Source organism: Pongo abelii, chromosome 15 (genome assembly GCF_028885655.2).
Source record: "Pongo abelii isolate AG06213 chromosome 15, NHGRI_mPonAbe1-v2.0_pri, whole genome shotgun sequence".
Classification (NCBI taxonomy): Eukaryota; Metazoa; Chordata; class Mammalia; order Primates; family Hominidae; genus Pongo; species Pongo abelii.
This window is the reverse complement of record NC_072000.2, coordinates 71,184,909-71,204,321: the sequence shown is the minus strand read 5'-3', so window position 1 is coordinate 71,204,321 and position 19,413 is coordinate 71,184,909. Positions and strand designations below refer to the sequence as shown.

Genomic DNA, 19,413 nt, shown 5'->3' with positions numbered 1-19,413 from the left:
CATTAGTTCATGCCATGCTTCTGAACAAGAACATTTAAGCATGGTAGCCCAAACAGAATTAGATTTAATTGCTGAGTGTTGGTATAGCAGCAAGTTGCCAAAGAGAAAAAATAGCAGCAAGCTGGGTTTTCATGACTCCAGGCAATATTGGGTGCAGAATGGTATGAACAAAATTTCGAAAATAGACCCTTTTTTTCGTATCCTGAGGCAGACAGAAATAGGACAAGGAAAATTGCTAATATAATTGAAAACTATGGCTATAAAAAGACCACATGAATCTGAATTCCATTCAGGGTTTCATGAAACATTAATCCAAAAATATGTTTAAGGTCTTTCTGAATTCACCTTTGTTCTACAAGCTGCTGCTTATGCTCTGCAACGATGTAAAATGGGAAAGTTAGAACAAGTAACCTGTTATTTAAACACTGATGTCAAAAAAGAAATGAAAAACTACAGTAGTTTCCTCCCTTCCTTTTTTTATTTTCTCCTTCCTTCCCTTCTCTTTTTTCCATTGACCCTTTTTTATTCTTTTTTCCTCTTAAAATACAAAACACTTGAGTACCAATATACCTACTTTTTCTCCCTTGTCAATTCCAAGGGAGAAATATAATATATATAATATTAGTCTTTCTAGGTAAAATCCACATCCAACTGTTTTATTGTAAAATAAAATTATTTTATATAATAACCCTTACTGTGTTTCATAATTATTTGCTTTCTCTACTAATAAAAGTCACATGGAAATTAAGTCAAATTCACTTTAAAAGGTAGATTCGAAAGTGATGCAAGAACATATATTCAAAGGGTGTAGGTGATTTCAACTTATCAACCAATGTATTGACGCTTATTCATGGACAAAAAATAACTCACTGAAAAATGAAACATGAGTCTGTGTTCCCAAAATATTTAAGTTAAAAAGAATCAAGTCAGTATGATAAATCAGGCATACTTATAAAATACTCTGACATCATATACATGTAACTATACAAGTTGAATTTTTCAAAGCTAATGGAAAAGACATCACCATATATTCTCCATTTCTATTTCTAATTTGGCCTACTTCTGATGATGGAATACATTGTAGAAAAAGCCCTCAAGTTCTCTATAAATCTTAGCTGTATAATTCTTGTTAAAAATGAGAATAAAAATGTAAATTCTTTCTCAAGGAGGTGCTGCCTAACGGTGAAAGAATACTATTAAAAAATCTTAAATAGAATAGATTTAGGATTTAAGACTATAAATATTGTGGATGAATCTACTTTGGAGAATGACAGCTGCAACTGTAAAGGGTAGCAAGCATTTATTCATATAATTACGTGGCTAAAAATGCACGGGAAATGCTATCACTGTGTTTAAAATGGATTCCATAAGACTTAAAATATGCCCTTAAATTCAACTTAGTGAATTAAAAAAGAAAAAGACCAAATTCCCTTTCACAAACTACTTTTGCTGTGCATATGCTAATCATTCTGACCTATAATGCTTCCTGAGGTCCTCTTTCTTTCAGGGTCTCCTATATCACCCAAATATATTAGGTAACTCAATAAAGCCAATTAAATGATTTAAAGGATGAAAATTTGCATTCTCCTCCAGTAAGTCACGTTTATAAAAAGTAATGTCATGCCTTGCCTTTATCTCTCCTTTCCAAGATGTCTGAACTTGGCAAATTAATTAAATAAGCCTTACTACCAACCTGACACCATCTCTGATAGAGAAAAATGTGGCCTAAAGAGGCATTACGGCATTTTAAAGTTATGTAATAAGGTTCCAAAAACTCAAGTCTATTCTAGGAAAATTTGCCTTTACCAGATTCTTTTTTTGTGACTTAACAATAATTTGGTGAAATTTAAAATAACTCACTCATGACTATTCTGTGAACACAGGACTCAAGAATGGTGATTTTCCTACAGACTTTTTTGACCCGATTACTAAAGACATTTAGTTTTCAAAGCCAAAGACATTTCCTCTAGTCATATTTTAGAACAACATAGCCTGAATTCATACATTATGATTTTTTAAAAAATGGACAATATTTCAATTTGTAAAATCATTAAGGCCCCATATTTAATTTTTGCAACATTCTCTATATGCTTAATACAGCAATATCTACTCTGTAGCATGTGTAGATGTTAAATAAATGCTTGCTGACTTATTATGACCTACTAGTAGTTTCAGCAAAACTGAAAGTATAAACAACCAAGGAAAAATAACAAAACAAGATCAATTTCAAGTTTTACATTTACACAGCACATCCAAACCATTATGGTCTTTGAAGCTCAGAGTATTTTTTCTAAATACATTTGGCTCTCTGACTGAATTTTCATGTAAAAAGTAAAATGCACACAGGATAACAAGATATAATTCCTCTGATATTGTACCTGAAAAATTCTGTTTTTACATTCATGATGAATTAGCTTTGTCATGACTCCCCTCCATTTTCTGAAATTTCACCAGAATATCCCTTCTGAGGAACATAAAGGTCTAGTTTATTCAAATTTTAGAGATGGGTAAACTGGGGCAAAGAGAAATGCAATTATAGCTCACCACGTCTGATTAAATCAGACACAGACCCGGCAGTAGAAATGATTACTTCTTTTAACTCACAGTCAGTCATATATCTTTAACTTTGCTCCGCTGACTCAAAGATCTATATCTTGTTTACAAGATATGAAGAAACAGAGGGTATTTAATAAGTAGCACTTAATAAATGAATAAAGAATCATTCAGAAATATCATCATTTCCTAGGAAGAGGCAGCAAGAAGTAATCTAGGACTAATAATATCACACTATATAAAGTTAACTGAAATTTAATGATATTGGCATAAATCTTTAATATAAAAATTCAATTCATACACTCCTTCAACAGACATTGATTGATGATGCTGTGGGGAAGTCCTTGTCCCAATTTCTAGAGTTTCCTCCTCCCTTTACCTTCCACTACAATGAGTACTGTAAGGAAGATTGAGCTGTCAAAAGAAGAAAACAGGATGTAGATCCCATTGCCACTCAGAATTTGTCAGGTAAAATGCCTTGAAGTAGGCTGGATTCTGTTAGAAGTTAAAGTGCATTTTCCTAAGAAATAATGTTACAATTAGTAGATAGATTCCTACATTAATCCATATATGTCAATTTAAATCTCAATTCAGTTACTAATAGTGCAATATCAGCTAATGAAGAGTTATATGAACACTAGTCTAGAAATCTTGTCACTATTTATAAAGTTACTTTTTGTGAGGAAGTGCTTTGCCCACTTATAAACTGGTGAGTGCTTGTAGTGTATGACATATAATAGAATACAAGGACAATATAATACTGATAATAAAAAACCACTATTCCTATTAGTCATCTTTGGGATGTGTTTATGTGCATAACTAATCCAGACACTAAATGGGAAAGTGATTTTGGAGAAAAAGACAATTGAAAAACTGGAGAAGATAGTCACCTGGCAGAATGAAAAGAAAGACATTAAGTGTTCATGTATTTCATATTCTATATGCTTTACAATGACTAGGAAAAAGAAGTAAGGCAGGAATGGTACAAGTGCTGATGTCAGGTTAAGTTGATAGTGGAGCTAATACTTGTTTCAATCAGGTTGTGGCCAATCACTATACGTAAAATGTATTTTACTCTATGAAAAACATAGCAGATAATGTATCTGAAAGAGTTAGTTGAAACAAAAAATAACTTTACCTTTGGACCTTCAATATAACAATAAATATTGATAATAATATAGTTAATATTTATTGAATACTTACACATATCAGGCACTGCACCAAGTAGTATTAAGCTGTTAAATCCTTAAGATATCCCAAAAGGTGGTATCATTCCTATTTTACAGGAATATGAGGTGCAGAGAAGTTAACTTGCTTAAGGTCACAAAGTTAATAAGGGACAGAGTTGGGTTTCAAATCCAGGTTTAGGATTCAAATCCAGCCCCAAACTTTAAACAGTATGTTAAATTGATCTTCAGTAAGTCTACTTCAACAGTACAAGAAAACTAACAAAATATTAATAACTGCCAAGCAGGAACACTTTTAGAATATGGTGAGAAGTTGATTAAACCTGATTCTTTCAGAAAAATAAAGAGGTTATTTAAAAAAAATAAAAATATGTCTCACGATCTCAAGCCCTAAAATCACATAAGCACAGGCTATTTAGAGACTCCAGGTATCAAAAAAAAAAAAAAAAAAAAAAAAAGAAAAAAGCAACACGAAGAATTTCCAAACATGAAATTTCAAGTGCATCTTTAAATAATAAATGACTTCAAGAAGTACTGAGCTACGTAAAAGACGGGATTACTATATTTTCCTCAATTCTGGGAGAGAATTAAACCTTAATGCATTTATATTCATTGTGTGTAATGAATAAACTTCTGTTTTTTGAATATAGAATGGCAACATCGTTACAGGATCTTAAGAAAATAGCTACACATATTACTTCCTGTGTTCTATGGCTTAGCTGAAGAACACTGGTTGAGAAGGAAGTGCTTTGAAAGGGAAAAAAGGTGACCAGGGAAAATTGATAATTCTACTTGCCGAAGTCTAGGCTATACATTTCACCCAAATGCATGTTTGGGAGTAAAACCCAAAAGGAGCAAAAGAAAATTTACCTTGTTGCTGGTCAAGAAGATACTTATTTGAGTCTTTAAAAATTACACTAGGATTGGTGGTAAACCAAATCTGTGTAAATCCATGGAGATGAACCATAGCAATAGATGACCATGAGCTGCTTCACATTTCTTAAACCTCTGTAATGTACAGAAAGCTGCCATTTTAATTATTTATTTATTTATTTTTTTGGCCAAAGCCAGGATTTTAAAGTAGACGTGGCAACAAAGTTCATTTATGTATCCGAAGTAAGGATTAGGAGATAATTCAAAAGAAGAAATAACAAAAATGACAAAATTTAATGTCACACTAAATGTCAAAGATGAAAAACAAAGAGTAAAAGATAACTAGAAGATTTCTATGCAGGGAAACTTTAAGAACATTACCATTGAAAGAAGTATTTAGAAAGCAGAGCTGGACATATTGAGTTTGATATTACAAAAAGACATTCAAACAGCAGCTGGAACTATAAGTATAAATGCAGGTGAGCTATGTCATTTTAGTGCTATTACATTATAATATGACATTATAACATATCATATTATAATGTGCCATCATTTATTTGGGCTCTAACTAGCTATATCTCTAATTAATCTATTTCATTTGTAAATTCTCTAGAACACAGGAAAGAAAATTTAGAACATCATGATGATAAGCTAATCTGTGTATATATAAAGCTAGACTTCGCATAAGTACTTTACGGACTCTCTTCATTCCTACTTGCATGAAGGAGAGGATATACATATCTCCTTTCTCTCTCAAGGATACATACAGTTTATATATTAGTTTTAAGGGAGCTTAAGAACTTTCTAAACTTGTTACACATCCATTAATATTCCCTCATCTTAAACTTTAAATTTTTCTTGCCCTGTTTTCACTGATGACCTCTTTTATATTGTAAATGATCATTATATGAGGCAATATACAAGGATAAGCAGAAATTCGCTACTGCCAACTACAATAGTGTGTTTTAAAAATATTTTTATTATGGAAATTTAAAAATGTATGCCCAAGTAGACAGAATTATTTTCAATTCTTTTTAAAGAATGCTTTAATTAGATGGATATATCAAATATCCCTGTCAAAGAGAACGTAATGTGTTTTCCCATTATCTCTATGGCTTAGCTACTAATATGTATGTCAGAGAGAGAGACAGATATACTAATTTTATTTTTAACAAGACAATTTATATACTCCAGTTCATTTCTACAAATTTGAAAGTGAGGTAGGAATCAATAAATTTTTTTTTAATTATTATTATACTTTAAGTTTTAGGGTACATGTGCACAATGCGCAGGTTAGTTACATATGTATACATGTGCCATGCTGATGTGCTGCACCCATTAACTCGTCATTTAGCATTAGGTATATCTCCTAATGCTATCCCTCCCCCCTCCCCCCACCCCACAACAGTCCCCAGAGTGTGATGTTCCCCTTCCTGTGTCCATGTGTTCTCATTGTTCATTTCCCACCTATGAGTGAGAACATGCGGTGTTTGGTTTTTTGTCCTTGCGATAGTTTACTGAGAATGATGATTTCCAATTTCAATAAATTTTAATAGCAGCAGTTGTAGTGTTTTCAAAAGATACAATTCTAAGATTTCTTCACACTATCTCCAGTTTTCTAACTATAGTATACAAATGCCATAAAAATAATACATGTGAATGAAAGGGTGGAACACTGTAGATACATATATTGAAATAAGTAATAAATCATTATTAAAGGTTTTCTAAATGAGATTTTATATAGTAGAACATCTTAGGTGATTATCTCACAGTATAGAATCTTTATTTTTTGGCTACAGTTTCTTCCAGTTTAAACAGTTTGTGGTTCTGTGGTGTTTAAAAAATGTTCCTATTTTTTCTTTTGAAATAGAAAATGGTATGGTGTTTAAAGTTCATTTACCTTTCTTCTCTTCCTTTTTTCCTCTCTTCCTTCCTTTCTTGAATATGTAGACTTACTCACTGCAATTTAACTGAAACTTCTGTTTGCAAAAGCTCCAAAACTGTTAGGCAGTCCAAGTTTGTTTAGATCAGAATTGGTGTCCTAATAGCGTCTAAGAGTTCAAAGGGCAACTATTTTGCATGTTACAACTTTAAAACCATCTTTCCTTCAGGTAGCTAGAAGTTCTTAAGCATTAAATAAAAACACAATTTTCAGTCCCTGTCTAGTCAACAGGAAATCAATTATTTAGCATCTAAATGTCAAATTATCTAAATCAACCTTGCTACTGGGAAATCTAAGACATTAAAGATAAGGCTCTAAAGGGTTCAATTTGGACCAGTAAAAGCATGACAACTTGGATGTTTACTAATTTTCTTTGGTTTAGATACTGTGTTACACATTATAATAAATTCATATCTAGTATATATTCCAGCTTCTCAAATAGGTCAGAAGGAATTCAATTTCTGTCAGAAGAAAGTATTAATTCTGGCTTTGGTTTATACTAAGGGAATTCTGAAGCAATCTTTTCAAAGGATTTGAAAAGGGAACTCTGCTAGAGCACTGCTGGAACAAAGTTGAAAATCAGAAACGTGAAAGATGAGTTCTTTTTTTTCACTTTGCTTGAAGGGATGAAAAACTGTATAATATGAGACACTGATCTCATTACATTCACAATATTTTATGTATTCTAAATGTAAAGCCAATTCCAAAGGCCAAGAAATAACTGGCAGATTATAATTAAATAAGGCATAGTAGGTAGCTCAATATTTATCAAATGACTAAATAAGAGAAAAATAACAATAAATTACATAACAATAAATTATATAACCATAAATGTTAGATGTCTTTCTAATATTTTCTTGAATTAAAGTTTTGTGTCTTATAGGTGCATCTTCTCATAGTATATACCCCAAACTATGTAATCAACCTGAACAAAGTAAATGGATGAAGTGAAAATACACACTACTAATGTTTTGTATTAATTAAAGTTTTATATCTTATAGGTGCATCTTCTCATAATATATACCCCAAACTATATAATCAACCTGAACAAAGTAAATGGATGAAGTGAAAATACAAGACTACTACATGCTAGTCACAGAGCTAATGAGTTTCAACAACTTCTTAACAGGAGAAAGCATGGTATTTAAGAAAAGACAATTTTCTGCCACTCACTTGCTAGCTTTATGATCGGCAAGATAGTTAACCTCTCTGCGTCTCAATTTCCTCATCTTTAAAATGAGGATGACATTAATATCTACCCCAGACAAGGCTTTTATGAAGATTAATTGATAATGAGATATCAAAAACAAAGCTTAACACAAGTAAAATAATTGTGTGTGTATATATATACATATATATATATATTTTTTTTTTACAAAGGGACCATAACTACATGGAGAAATGTTTTTGCTAAATAGTATCAGCCAGCTGAGGTTATAAATCTTGTTCCTATACAACTCATGGATAGGTTCATTTTTGAGCAAGGCTTATTTTTTTCATCTAATGAATGACACAGAAGATAGTGATATGCAATTGGTAAACCAATGTGCTACATTAGGGATTGGAGACTTTATTTCTACAATAGTGAAGGTAAATGAAGATGATGATGTAAATGTAACAGAAAGAAGAGATCGAGCCATGGAAGGTTTGGCTACCTCCATAGTGATGCTATAAAATAAATACTGTACTTCGTACCAATGATCCTGTCAAGAGGTTTCCAAATGAAAAATTTAAAGCTAAGAAGAATATTCCTTGAAATTTTAATTATTAAGTTTTACAGTCTAAAATTCTGTGAAATATTTACCAATTTAAGACTAAAAAGAAACAATTATTTCTAGGCAGAGGATTATCATGAATATTAGATTACTTAAGGAGTTCTTCATTTTATTGGTCTTTATAGCATCATAAATTAAACATAAACAGCACCTATGGAGACCACAGAGATGTGGCATTGAGTGAAAGAGAGAAACCCTACCACGAATGACAGAAAGAGAAACACACTTCATGACAAATAAAGAAAGCCCATGTGTCACAATGAAAGAAACAAATCTAGATGAAGCCAAAGTTAAGAGCTGAGTGCCATGGTGCAAATGCCACAGCATACATAATCCCCCCAAGAAGCCAGTTCCACATTCCAACGTGAGAGCCCTCCTGCACACATGCTGTCATAGAGAAAGTAATACCCTGATGGATGCTGTAGGCTGTGATTGGAGATGATGCCAATGGTAGACTTCTTACACACTCTCATGGGAAATGGAGAATTGCCTGGATGAAGTGGCAAAAAGAAATGGGTTATATATTTTTTACACTAGCACTCATAATCTTTGGGAATTAAGAAAAGACCTACAGAAAATGTGGTGATGAGATGATACCAACCTTCTCTTTCAAATGTCTTTGTTGATACTAAAAATAGCTCATTTGGCTTTCTTTTCTTTGCTTCTCCCTAGTGGTATGTTTCAAGAAGTTAACCCCCCAGGAAATCAGTTTTAAGAGAAAAAAATCTCACAGTTATAACTTGCAAAGTTAAAAATCAAAGAAGATAGCTGCAATTCCATTGACTCAATAAATTCAACTTTGTGAGGCTATGGGTTTGTCATGCTATTTCTTTTGGTTTTTTCTTAAAATTTGAGATCTGCAGATGGTATTCTGCCTCTGGTTCTGCATATACTACCTGGTATTTTAAACAGTACTATCTTTCAAGGGTTTTCTTTGGGATGACATTCTGAGATAATATTTCTGCAATCAGAATTAAGCTGATAATACTGGCCTTAATATGGTAGCTACAGTGGCCTGTACAAAGTAAATACATGTAGAAATTATGGTGTAAAGAAAAGAACGAAGGTCTTAAAATTCATAGGCTACTGAAGTCCGTTTTTTTTTTTTAAGACGAAGTCTCACTCTATCGCCCAGGCTGGAGTACAATTGCACGATCTTGGCTCACTGCAACCTCTGCCTCCTGGGTTCAAGTGATTCTCCTGCCTCAGCCTCTCCAGTAGCTGGGATTACAGGTGTGCGCCACCACGTCTGGCTAATTTTTTATATTTTTAGTAGAGACGGGGTTTCACCATGTTGGCCAGGCTGGTCTCAAACTCCTGACCTCAAGTGATCCACCCATCTCGGCCTCACCAAGTGCTGGGATTACAGGTGTGAGCCACTGCACCTGGCCTGAAGTTCTTTTATTTACCTGTCATATTTTGAGGTACATATACTCTTTCTTCTTAGCTACTCAAACAGTGCCCCTGCTTTGAAAGGAGACTTAATGGATATTCAAAGTCTGTTAATAATATTTCAATAAATCTGCTTTTTGAAAACAAGAAAACTCATTTATTCTATAGTTTAACACAGTAAGAATAAAAAATTAAACCTCCTAAAAGACAAGGAAAATAGGCCAAATTTCATGTAAAATATTTTACTGAAAGAACATGAACCTCTTTACTGTTAATCTCTTCTAGATTACAAGAATCTTAGAAAAATATAAGTAGCAAAAAATTATTAAAGTCACCTAATGAGATTTTAAAAAAGGAATACATCTTTTATTTTATATAAAATAGATGTATATTTATTTTCTATTTAATAATCAATTTTGGATGTTTTCCTATGTCTGTGGTTAATGAGACACAACAATCACTAATTTAATACAAATCTTCAGCTATCAGACACAGATATATATAGATATACAAACTGGAATCTTGCCTTTAGCCAATTTGAGTTTAACAATAAATTATATAATTCAAAAGAGTCATTATGGAATTAAGGTAGTCAGAGCAATCAAGTTGGCTATCTGGGCTTTAGTTATTTCAATGTGATGTAGTGACTGCCAAAAAAAGTTATTCAGACAACAATGCATCAGTCATAAAAATAGAGAAATTTCCCCCTAAAACAGGTGAATTTTCCCCTTTGGTATCCTCATCCCTTTCAGGCAAGTGCAAAGTGCAAGGCAAAATAAATTAAGGCAAAAGGAAAATAAAATGAGAAAAACGGTGAGGGCGAGCATGTTATTGACCATGTAAGAAAACACGTGCAAAATATACCTCAGATACACTATAGGTAGATGAGCACGAGGGAAGCCGAGCCTGGTTTTGCAGTGGGGAAAAGAAAACACTGTTAAAGAGGAAAGGATAGCATAGTAAGGGTCACAGAGGGTTTAGATGGCTCCATCACCAACACACTTGGCCAGATAATAAAACAGCTTTATAAGCAGACACTTGAGTTTGAAAACATGTCAAGACTCAAGTTATTTGAAGGAAAACTTTGTGACAAAAACATACCTTGCTAAAAAAAAATCCATGATGGAGATGACTCCCTCTGTTCAGAATCTGGTATGATCTTGCTGAGAAGATCCTCATTTAAGAAAGAAAGCAGAACGCTGGACAATTTTTCTTACAGTACTGCACTGATCTTCACTGGCTTAACACTAGCGAACTACATGGGAGGTTGTTTATAGAATAACTCTACCATACATGTTCACAGTATTCATTAAAGAGGGCACCAAAGTCAGTATTCTGATTCTTTTTTCCTGTTTCAACTATTCCATTTTTGGTATTACTGAACCTCTCTTTCTCCACTGAAGAAAGATGACAGTAGAAGAATCAGAAATGCACTTATTATCAGATTTGTTCTTTAACTGTATTTCCAGTGCCAAGCACAGCAGAATGTAGTAGGTGCTCAATAAATGCTTACTTAATGAATGAAAATACAAATCTCTTTTCTTCTATTCTTAGAAAACTGAACTTATGAAATAACATTCAGGAATTTTAAAGCTTACGATCAGAAAGAGTTGTGCGAAAAAGTATCATTGCCACTTATTGCTTTGAGGCACTTTCTAAAATATAATGGCAATAGCAACACTATAAAAATATAAAAACTTAAACACACAACTCTTCAACAGACTTAACCTTTATCAGAATGATTCACAGAATTTTTGGAACAGCTATTTTATCATTGATTTTTAAAAATAGCTATTTTGTACTTACAACCATGTTTAACCTTTATGATGCTGAACTGATAATGTTCTTCCCTGTTCTTATTTTCTACGTTGTCACACTGCCATGTTCAATTCTGTGTACTCTTTTCTCGTTAGGTTGTCTCACAATGCCATGTAAGATAAAGTTGTTAAGTATGTATTCTCTATTTACAAATACTGCAGGAGGTATCAAAATACAAAGGTAGGGTGGGGAAATGAAGGTACTGGAGAAGGTGACAGTAGAAGAATCACAAATGCACTTATTATCTAAGATTTGTTCTTTAACTGTATTTCCAGTGCCAAGCATAGCAGAATGTAGTAGATGCTGGATATATGTTTATTTAATAAATGAATATACAAACCCTTTTTCTTCTATCTTAAAAAACTGAACTGATGAAATAATGCTCAGAATTTTTAAAACTATCACAAAGATTTGTGCTAAGAAGTATCATAGCCACTTATTGCTTAGAGGTACTTTTGAAAATATGCTAAATTCTATACATATTCAGAAATTGCACATTTTTCAGCCATACACATATCTGAATTTCTTTAGCAAAATGCTAGTTCTAAGAAAATCTTGCTGTGTATGTTTGTTCTGTGTCTATATCTATGCCCATAAAACTGAAATACTTTATCTTTCAAAACAGTTTGAGAGTCTTGTCATTGTTAAAATTTACTCAGTTCTCTATTTTCTATTGCTAGGAAAATTTACTTGAGATATTTTATTAGTACTTTATCTTTGAATTACAGTCGGTTCCGAGGAGGGCAATTCTACGGTGCACATTAAACATCTCAGAAACGTGTCACTTCCATTCTAAGTGATACCTTAGGCCACTGCAGGTGATTTTATTAATATCATGAGATTTTTTTTTGTTAAAAGCACAGGATAAGATAGATTTTTCTTTTTCTTTTTTTTTTTTTGAGACAGTTTTACTCAGTTGCCCAGGCTGGAGTGCAATGGCGTGATCTCGGCTCACTGCAACTTCCGCCTCCCGGGTTCAAGCAATTCTCCCACTTCAGCCTCCCGAGTAAGTGGGAATACTGGCACCCACCATCATGCCCGGCTAATTTTTGTATTTTTAGTAGAGACGGGGTTTCACCATGTTGGCCAGGCTGGTCTTGAACTCCTGACCTCAGATGATCCACTCGCCTCGGCATCCCAAAGTGCTGGAATTACAGGCGTGAGCCACTGCGCCTGGCCATTTTTTCTTATTTTTATAACTGAAACCTTAGAATTGAACTAACTACATTAAGACAATAATAATAAAGTGAAAAGTAGCAAAATTACTCAAAATTAGTCCAAAGACATAATCCTAAAATTGACTTACTGTTATCTTCATCATTATTGTAGTCTGGTCATATTTATAAGACATCATCTATCAGGATACTCAGATGTTACATAATTATTATAAATGAAATAGTAAATAAATGAATATTAATATAAGTAAATGCCAAAATGCCAAACAAGGAAGGGTCAAACAATGTTCTACATAAAAGAATCAAGAGATACTCAAATCTGCTTAAAGTAAATAGAGTTTACAAACTGTTTGCTCACCTAAGGACTATTAAATATTTACTTATCTAGGGACTCATATTCCAGCTGTTCTTCCCCACTCAGAGTTAGCTGATTCAATTCAAATACCATTTAGATTTTTAAGGTATGATATATTACTTGATCATGTCAGTGTATCTTTTCCAGTTGTATAAAATTTCCCATAGAAGTTATATGATTTTAGGTGAGGCCAAACAGGGCATTTAGCAAAAATCAAAAGTTCGTCATGGTCTTCAGGGAAAGATCTTTGTTAAGATGTAATGAAGTAATAAATAGAAAAATGCAATGTGTGAAATGAAAATACTCTAAAAACATATTTTATATAACATTTAAGACAGCAATAATGAGATTTATCTTTGTACTCTGAAAACCCAGAAATGAGCCTCCAATAAAAGAGAAATTTATAATCTATATTCTATCCACATTAGAGTTCCATCTTTGAAGACTTTGTGTGTATGTGTGTGTGTAGAGCGGGAAATCTATGTGAAGAGAGAGAGAGAATAGCTAGAGAAAACAATAAAAAAGAAGAGAATAAAAATGTAAAGGTAGACAATTTGAGGAGATCAACCTTTCCAAACATATGCTTCTTTGTAGAATAATCTGAAACCATCCTCGGAAAAATGAGCAGGCTTCTTTTCTCAAGCTCTAAAATGAAGAAATTTCACAAACTCCATTATAACCATTCCTATGTCAATGTTATTCTGACACACTAACCAGTTACAGCAGGACTCAGCAAACATTTGTTTAAATAGAGAGTAAATATTTTAGACTGTATGAGACATATAATCTGTGTTTCAACTATTCAACTCTGCTGTTGTGTAAGTAACTACAGGTTATGTGCAAATGAATGAGCATGGTTATAATTTAATAAAACATTATTTTTAAATACTGAAATTTGAATCTCATATAATTTTCACATGCCATAAAATGTTCTTCTTTTTATGTTTTTCCACAATTTATAAATGCAAAACTCATTCTTAGCTTGTGGGCCTATAAAAAAACAGGATTTGCTGATCTCTGAGTTACTGCATTAACTCAATAAAAATAAAAGTACAAACCCCCCCAAAAGACAATAGGTATCTATTTATCAAAAATATAAGAAAGTAGTTCAGAGCTAAGGCTGGAATGAAAATATTCATCTTTAAAGATCTATAAAATCACAGTTACCCAATTCATTATTTATATTAGCCCTATTTCATACTACCCCATTTTGGCATTCAGGAAATTAATTGTTAAACATTTAAAAATCATGGTTCAAAAGATCATTACTTTCTAACTTGATTCAGGTATTTTTCTTAACACTTATTAAAAAGGTAGTCTTATTTTGGGTGATAACTCTTCCCTTGACTTTTTTCACTTTAAATACCATCCTTTAATTTGTGTTAGTATAGTTAAGTACTTATAGATAATTGTCATATTCCTTCCATTTCATCACTTTCCATCTTAGTTTCACTTATATGCCAATAATCTGTCTTCATGAACCATATTCCTTTTTGTTTATCATAGCCCTTAAAAAAATCACACTTGGTCAGCCAAAACCTATCTACACATATTTGTAGCTGAATAGAAATTTAATATCATAATACATAAACTGAGTATTCAGATGAAAATACAAAATTGTGGCATATGAGTATTTTCATTCCTTTCCTTTCTTTTCTTTTACCTATCTTTATTTCATGAACATTTATCTACTTTTTTCCTGAACATCTTAATATTTAGGCTCTCTTTGGCCCCACTGCTCCTCAACTAATCAAATTCCTTATAAATTGACCTTGATTTATATTCTGTAAAGAAAGTATTACTTTGGATTATCTTATTCTATGTTTTTCTGTTTTTTTTTTTTTTTTTTTTTTTTTTTTGAGACAGGGTCTCACTCTCTTGCCCAGGCTGGAGTGCAGCCGAGCGATCCTGGCTCACTGCAACCTCCACTTCCTGGGTTCAAATCATTCTTGTGCCTCACCCTCCCAAGTAGCTGGGATTATAGGCATATGCCACCATTCCTGGCTAATTTTTTGTATTTTTAGTAGAGAGGAGGTTTTTCCCTTGGCCTCAAGTGATCAGCCCGCAAATAGGGAGGATACTACTTGCCTTTAAAATTTTTTTTTGCTATGTTGGACAGTTAATAGGATCCTTAGACTGATATACTTCATATTTAATATTTTTAGAAACAAGGTAATCAGAAGAAAGTGTTTCTCAGTGAGGCTTCCCAAAGTGTTGGGTTACAGGCATGAGCCACTGTCCCCTGCCTTATCCTATATTTTTCAATTCTCAACATTGTCTTCACTGGCCTTCAAGCCTATGCATTACTTTTAATATTCTTCTTACTAGATTCATCCATTTGATTAAATGGAAAATTAATTTTTCCTCTGTGTGGTTTTATTCTTCAGTTACTATTACTATCAGCACATCACCAATCTAAGGATTTGTAGTAATTTTTGTAGTCATTAAGGTAGAAAAATTCTGCTTAGGTAAAAGATGATGATTTTATTATTACTAAAATTACTAAAAACCCACTTAAAGTTCAGAATACTTCTGCTTTGAATGATATAGAGAAAAAGATGACGCATTTTTAAGTTAAAAATCAATAATCTAATACATCCCATTTTATGAGTGAATGTTGAACAAATAATACATTTTAATATGAGAAATAAACAATATTCAAAACATTGTATCTTAGAATATTCTATTTTGTATTGTTGATTACATTATCCTTAATCAATAATGGTACAGGGCTCTTCCCTTTCTAAAAAATAACATATTGTCTATATCATCCAATTCAAGCATTAATGATTTAATTAAATCCTTATCTCACACTTCTGAATAATGTCACACCTTCTATATTAAATATTTAATTTTAAAATATTTTAATTTTTATTTATTAGCAAATTAAACTATTAGCAAATTAAATCTTCATCCTGCAATTCTGAATGATATCTTAAATTCTCCATAAAATAAAATATTTAATTGAATTTTTAAAAATTTAACTATTAAATAAAATATTAGACTTTATGGGCCACATAATCTGTGTTTCATCTATTCAACTCTGCTGTTATGTAAAAGTAACTGTAGGTTATGTACATAAGAGTCTGAGTTAAGTCCGTTAATTCAGAACAAATGTGTTTAGTTGCTAGATTACCTATGATGATACTCTAATAGTAATTATTTTCCTTGAAAATTGAAATTGAATCATCAAGACTGTAACCGTCAGATCCAGGTCATAATTTGTAATCATGCTGACATAACTAACAAAGGGTAGAAGACAGGACCAACAGAAAAATCTCCAAATGAAGTCTCATGAGAAGATCCTCAGAAAATTATACAATTGTATAAGGAACATGGTTCTGACTCTTTCATCTAATTGAAATCTTCACCAGCATTTTAATGAAGTAAAAGACACTTCATATACTTGTTGATATGGTTTGGCTCTGTGTCTCCACCCAAATCTCATCTCGAATTGTAATCCCCACATGTCAAGAGAGGAACCTGGTGGGAGGTGATAGGATTATGGAGGTGGTTTTCTCCATGCTGTTCTTGTAAATAGTGAGGGAGTTCTCACTAGATCTGATGGTTTTAAAAGTGGCAGTTTTCCCTGTGCTCTCTCCCCTTCTGCCGCCATATACAACGTACCTTGTTTCCCCTTCACCTTCCGCCATGATTGTAAGTTTCCTGAGGCCTCTCAAACCATGTGGAACTGTGAGTCAACTGGACCTTTTTTCTTTATAAATTACCCAGTCTCAGGTAGTATCTTTATGGCAATGTGGAAGTGGACTAATACATTTGTTCTTGTGTGTGTACACCTACAATAAATTTTCATGAAACAAAATCATCACCGAATGCCAATTTACTTCATTTTATAAACAAAACCTGTCTAATACAGTCTATGGTTCTGAGAATAACTTTTTCTTTTTAGCATCAATTTTTAATATTCAAGGCATTTTAAGGTATACTTGGGTAGCAGGAATTAAACGGTAAGGAGAGAAACTGAAAATTCAGCTAAGCAATTGATTTGCATGTTTCCTTAGCTGAACTCTCTAGAGAGGATACTACTTGCCTTTGGATAGGTTTTTTTTTTTTTTCTATATTGGACAGTTAACAGGATCCTTAGACTGATACACCTTATATTTAATATTTTTAGAAACAAGGTAATCAGAACAAAGTGTTTCTCAGTGAAATAAAATGAGATTAATCATTATATAGTAGTACAGGTGTTGAAAAAAGAAATTAAATAATGGCATGAGATAACCTAATTTTCAAGGCATCAAATTTTAAATTTGATGTTGGTCTCTTACTAACTCATTACTGTACGGTAATCAGCAAGTCTCAACTTTTTGGTCTCAGTTTCATTGAAAAGAAAAATTACTTCTCATGATTGGTTAGGAAAGAGCACAAGACTAAAATACATATATTAAAATATTTTTATGGGTTTCTAGAATAATTAGGTATGTCCAGACTGATTTAATCATAAAATCCATACTAATCTTTTTTTTAAAAAAATGATAAAATAGATTTTGGGGAGTGATTATGGATGGTTTTCAAAATTCTATAAGAATATGTGCAGAAAACAAAGAGTAGCTCAAAGGAAGAAGTAGAGATATGAGACACGTGTATTAATTCCTTCTGTTTAGTTATTAGAATTAATAACTTATTAATAAAAATCACTTTGTATTTCAATAATCAGAAATTTAGCGTAGAGATATACATGACTATGTGTGGTATACAATTAAAAACAAGCTGAGAAATAAGATAATTATCATATCCCTAACTTTAATTCTAGTTTTTATAACAAAACTATTACAGCTGTGTGAATTAAATGAATGGTAATAACCTTGTGAGAAGTAAATCGGATACCAGGATTCACAGGAACTTTTTTAGAAACCCCAGAAATGAAAGGGTACAGCCATAAATTACTGTAGTAATTTAGTTTTTCTTCTGCTACATTTATACTAAAACCAATTTAGAGATTTTTCTTGAAAATCTTGATAGTCTGAACTATCTGTCACAAAAAATACTATCATGAATTCTGACTATATGATGTATGTACAGGATTGAGTGGATACAAGGTACTGTCCTCCTTCAATGGTTGTCTTGTGTATATTAGACTTTAGCTCAAGTATTTGTAAGATGCTACGTGAAGGTGTTCCTGGTGACGATACTTACTGCTAATTTTCTTATTTTTAAACAAAATGACATACATTTATTCTAAAAGAGTCTGAGTTAAGTCTATTAACTCAGAACAAATGTGTCTACTTGCCAGATTACCTATGATACCCTAACACTGATTATTTTCCTTGAAAATTGAAATTGTACCATCAAGGATATACCCCTCATATCCAGCTCATAATTTATTCTGCTGACATAACTAACAAGCGGTAGAAGACATGACCAACAGAAAAATCTCCAAATGAAGTCTCATGACAAGATCCTCAAAAAAGTATACAATTGTATAAGAAATAGTGATTTTTGAAAAGAAAGATTTTATTTTGCACTGGGGCCAAAATATTATTAAGTCAACAGCAATGTTAGTCAGTGTGGCTTTAGGGTCCTCTATCCTGCTAATTTAATCTTTATTTCATAAATGTGAGCATGAAGCCGCAGCTAGAAAAGAAAGAAAGAGGGGGAAAAGAGACAGAAAGGAAAAAGATGGAGATGAGAGGACAAACCAATCAGATTTGGAGTTACCAGTCAGCAGAAGTTTAGGGGAAAAAAAATCACCAAGTGAAATCGTACATTTACTCTGAGAGAGTATCCTTTCACATTGCCTTCTAGGTGATCTCTGAGCTCCTCCAGCTTTCGATGGAGCTACATGTAAACATCAGAAAATGAATTGAAAAAGCAACTTGTTCTCTTTTCGGTTTTCCTTTTTCCTTTTAAAAATAAGATCATAGCATTATACATTTCTCACTGCCTTTGGCAAACATTTCAAAACATCAAAGGTCTTTCTATAACGTAAGAATGCATGCTCAACAAACCCGTGACTAGGAAGTCAACATTTTATTTTGATTAATTACAGCATCTTTTCTCCCCAAAGCATTAGAGAAAATAAATACTATAACCATCCTTATAAATCCCCTAGAGATTCACTTTGACATTTTCTATTTTGTAGAAACATGGAGTAAAGATATTTAAATATTATGAAGTTTGACTTTCTTTCCCAAACACACTTTTTGATTTAAGACTGCATCCATATTAATATAAACTGATTTAATTATAAAATGTATCTTTTGTTCTTAAACATATATATGTGTATATACATACTCATATTGCATATACACTTAAAAACAATAAACATACATTTATAACTTGAAGTTCTATACATCCAGAAGCTGAACTTGGAGATAACTGC

General features: G+C 32.4%; 1 protein-coding gene across 18 annotated transcripts in view; it reads right to left on the bottom strand.

Moving 5' to 3' along the window:
- The window catches only part of GPHN (gephyrin), a 688,936-nt gene that overhangs the window by 175,727 nt on the left and 493,796 nt on the right, over positions 1–19,413 (bottom strand). For 10 of the 18 annotated variants that reach the window (XM_054529737.2, XM_054529739.2, XM_054529730.2 and 7 more), the window contains one exon: positions 18,798–18,869. In XM_054529737.2, the coding sequence (XP_054385712.1) occupies positions 18,798–18,869 (72 nt within the window). 18 annotated transcript variants of the gene reach the window in all.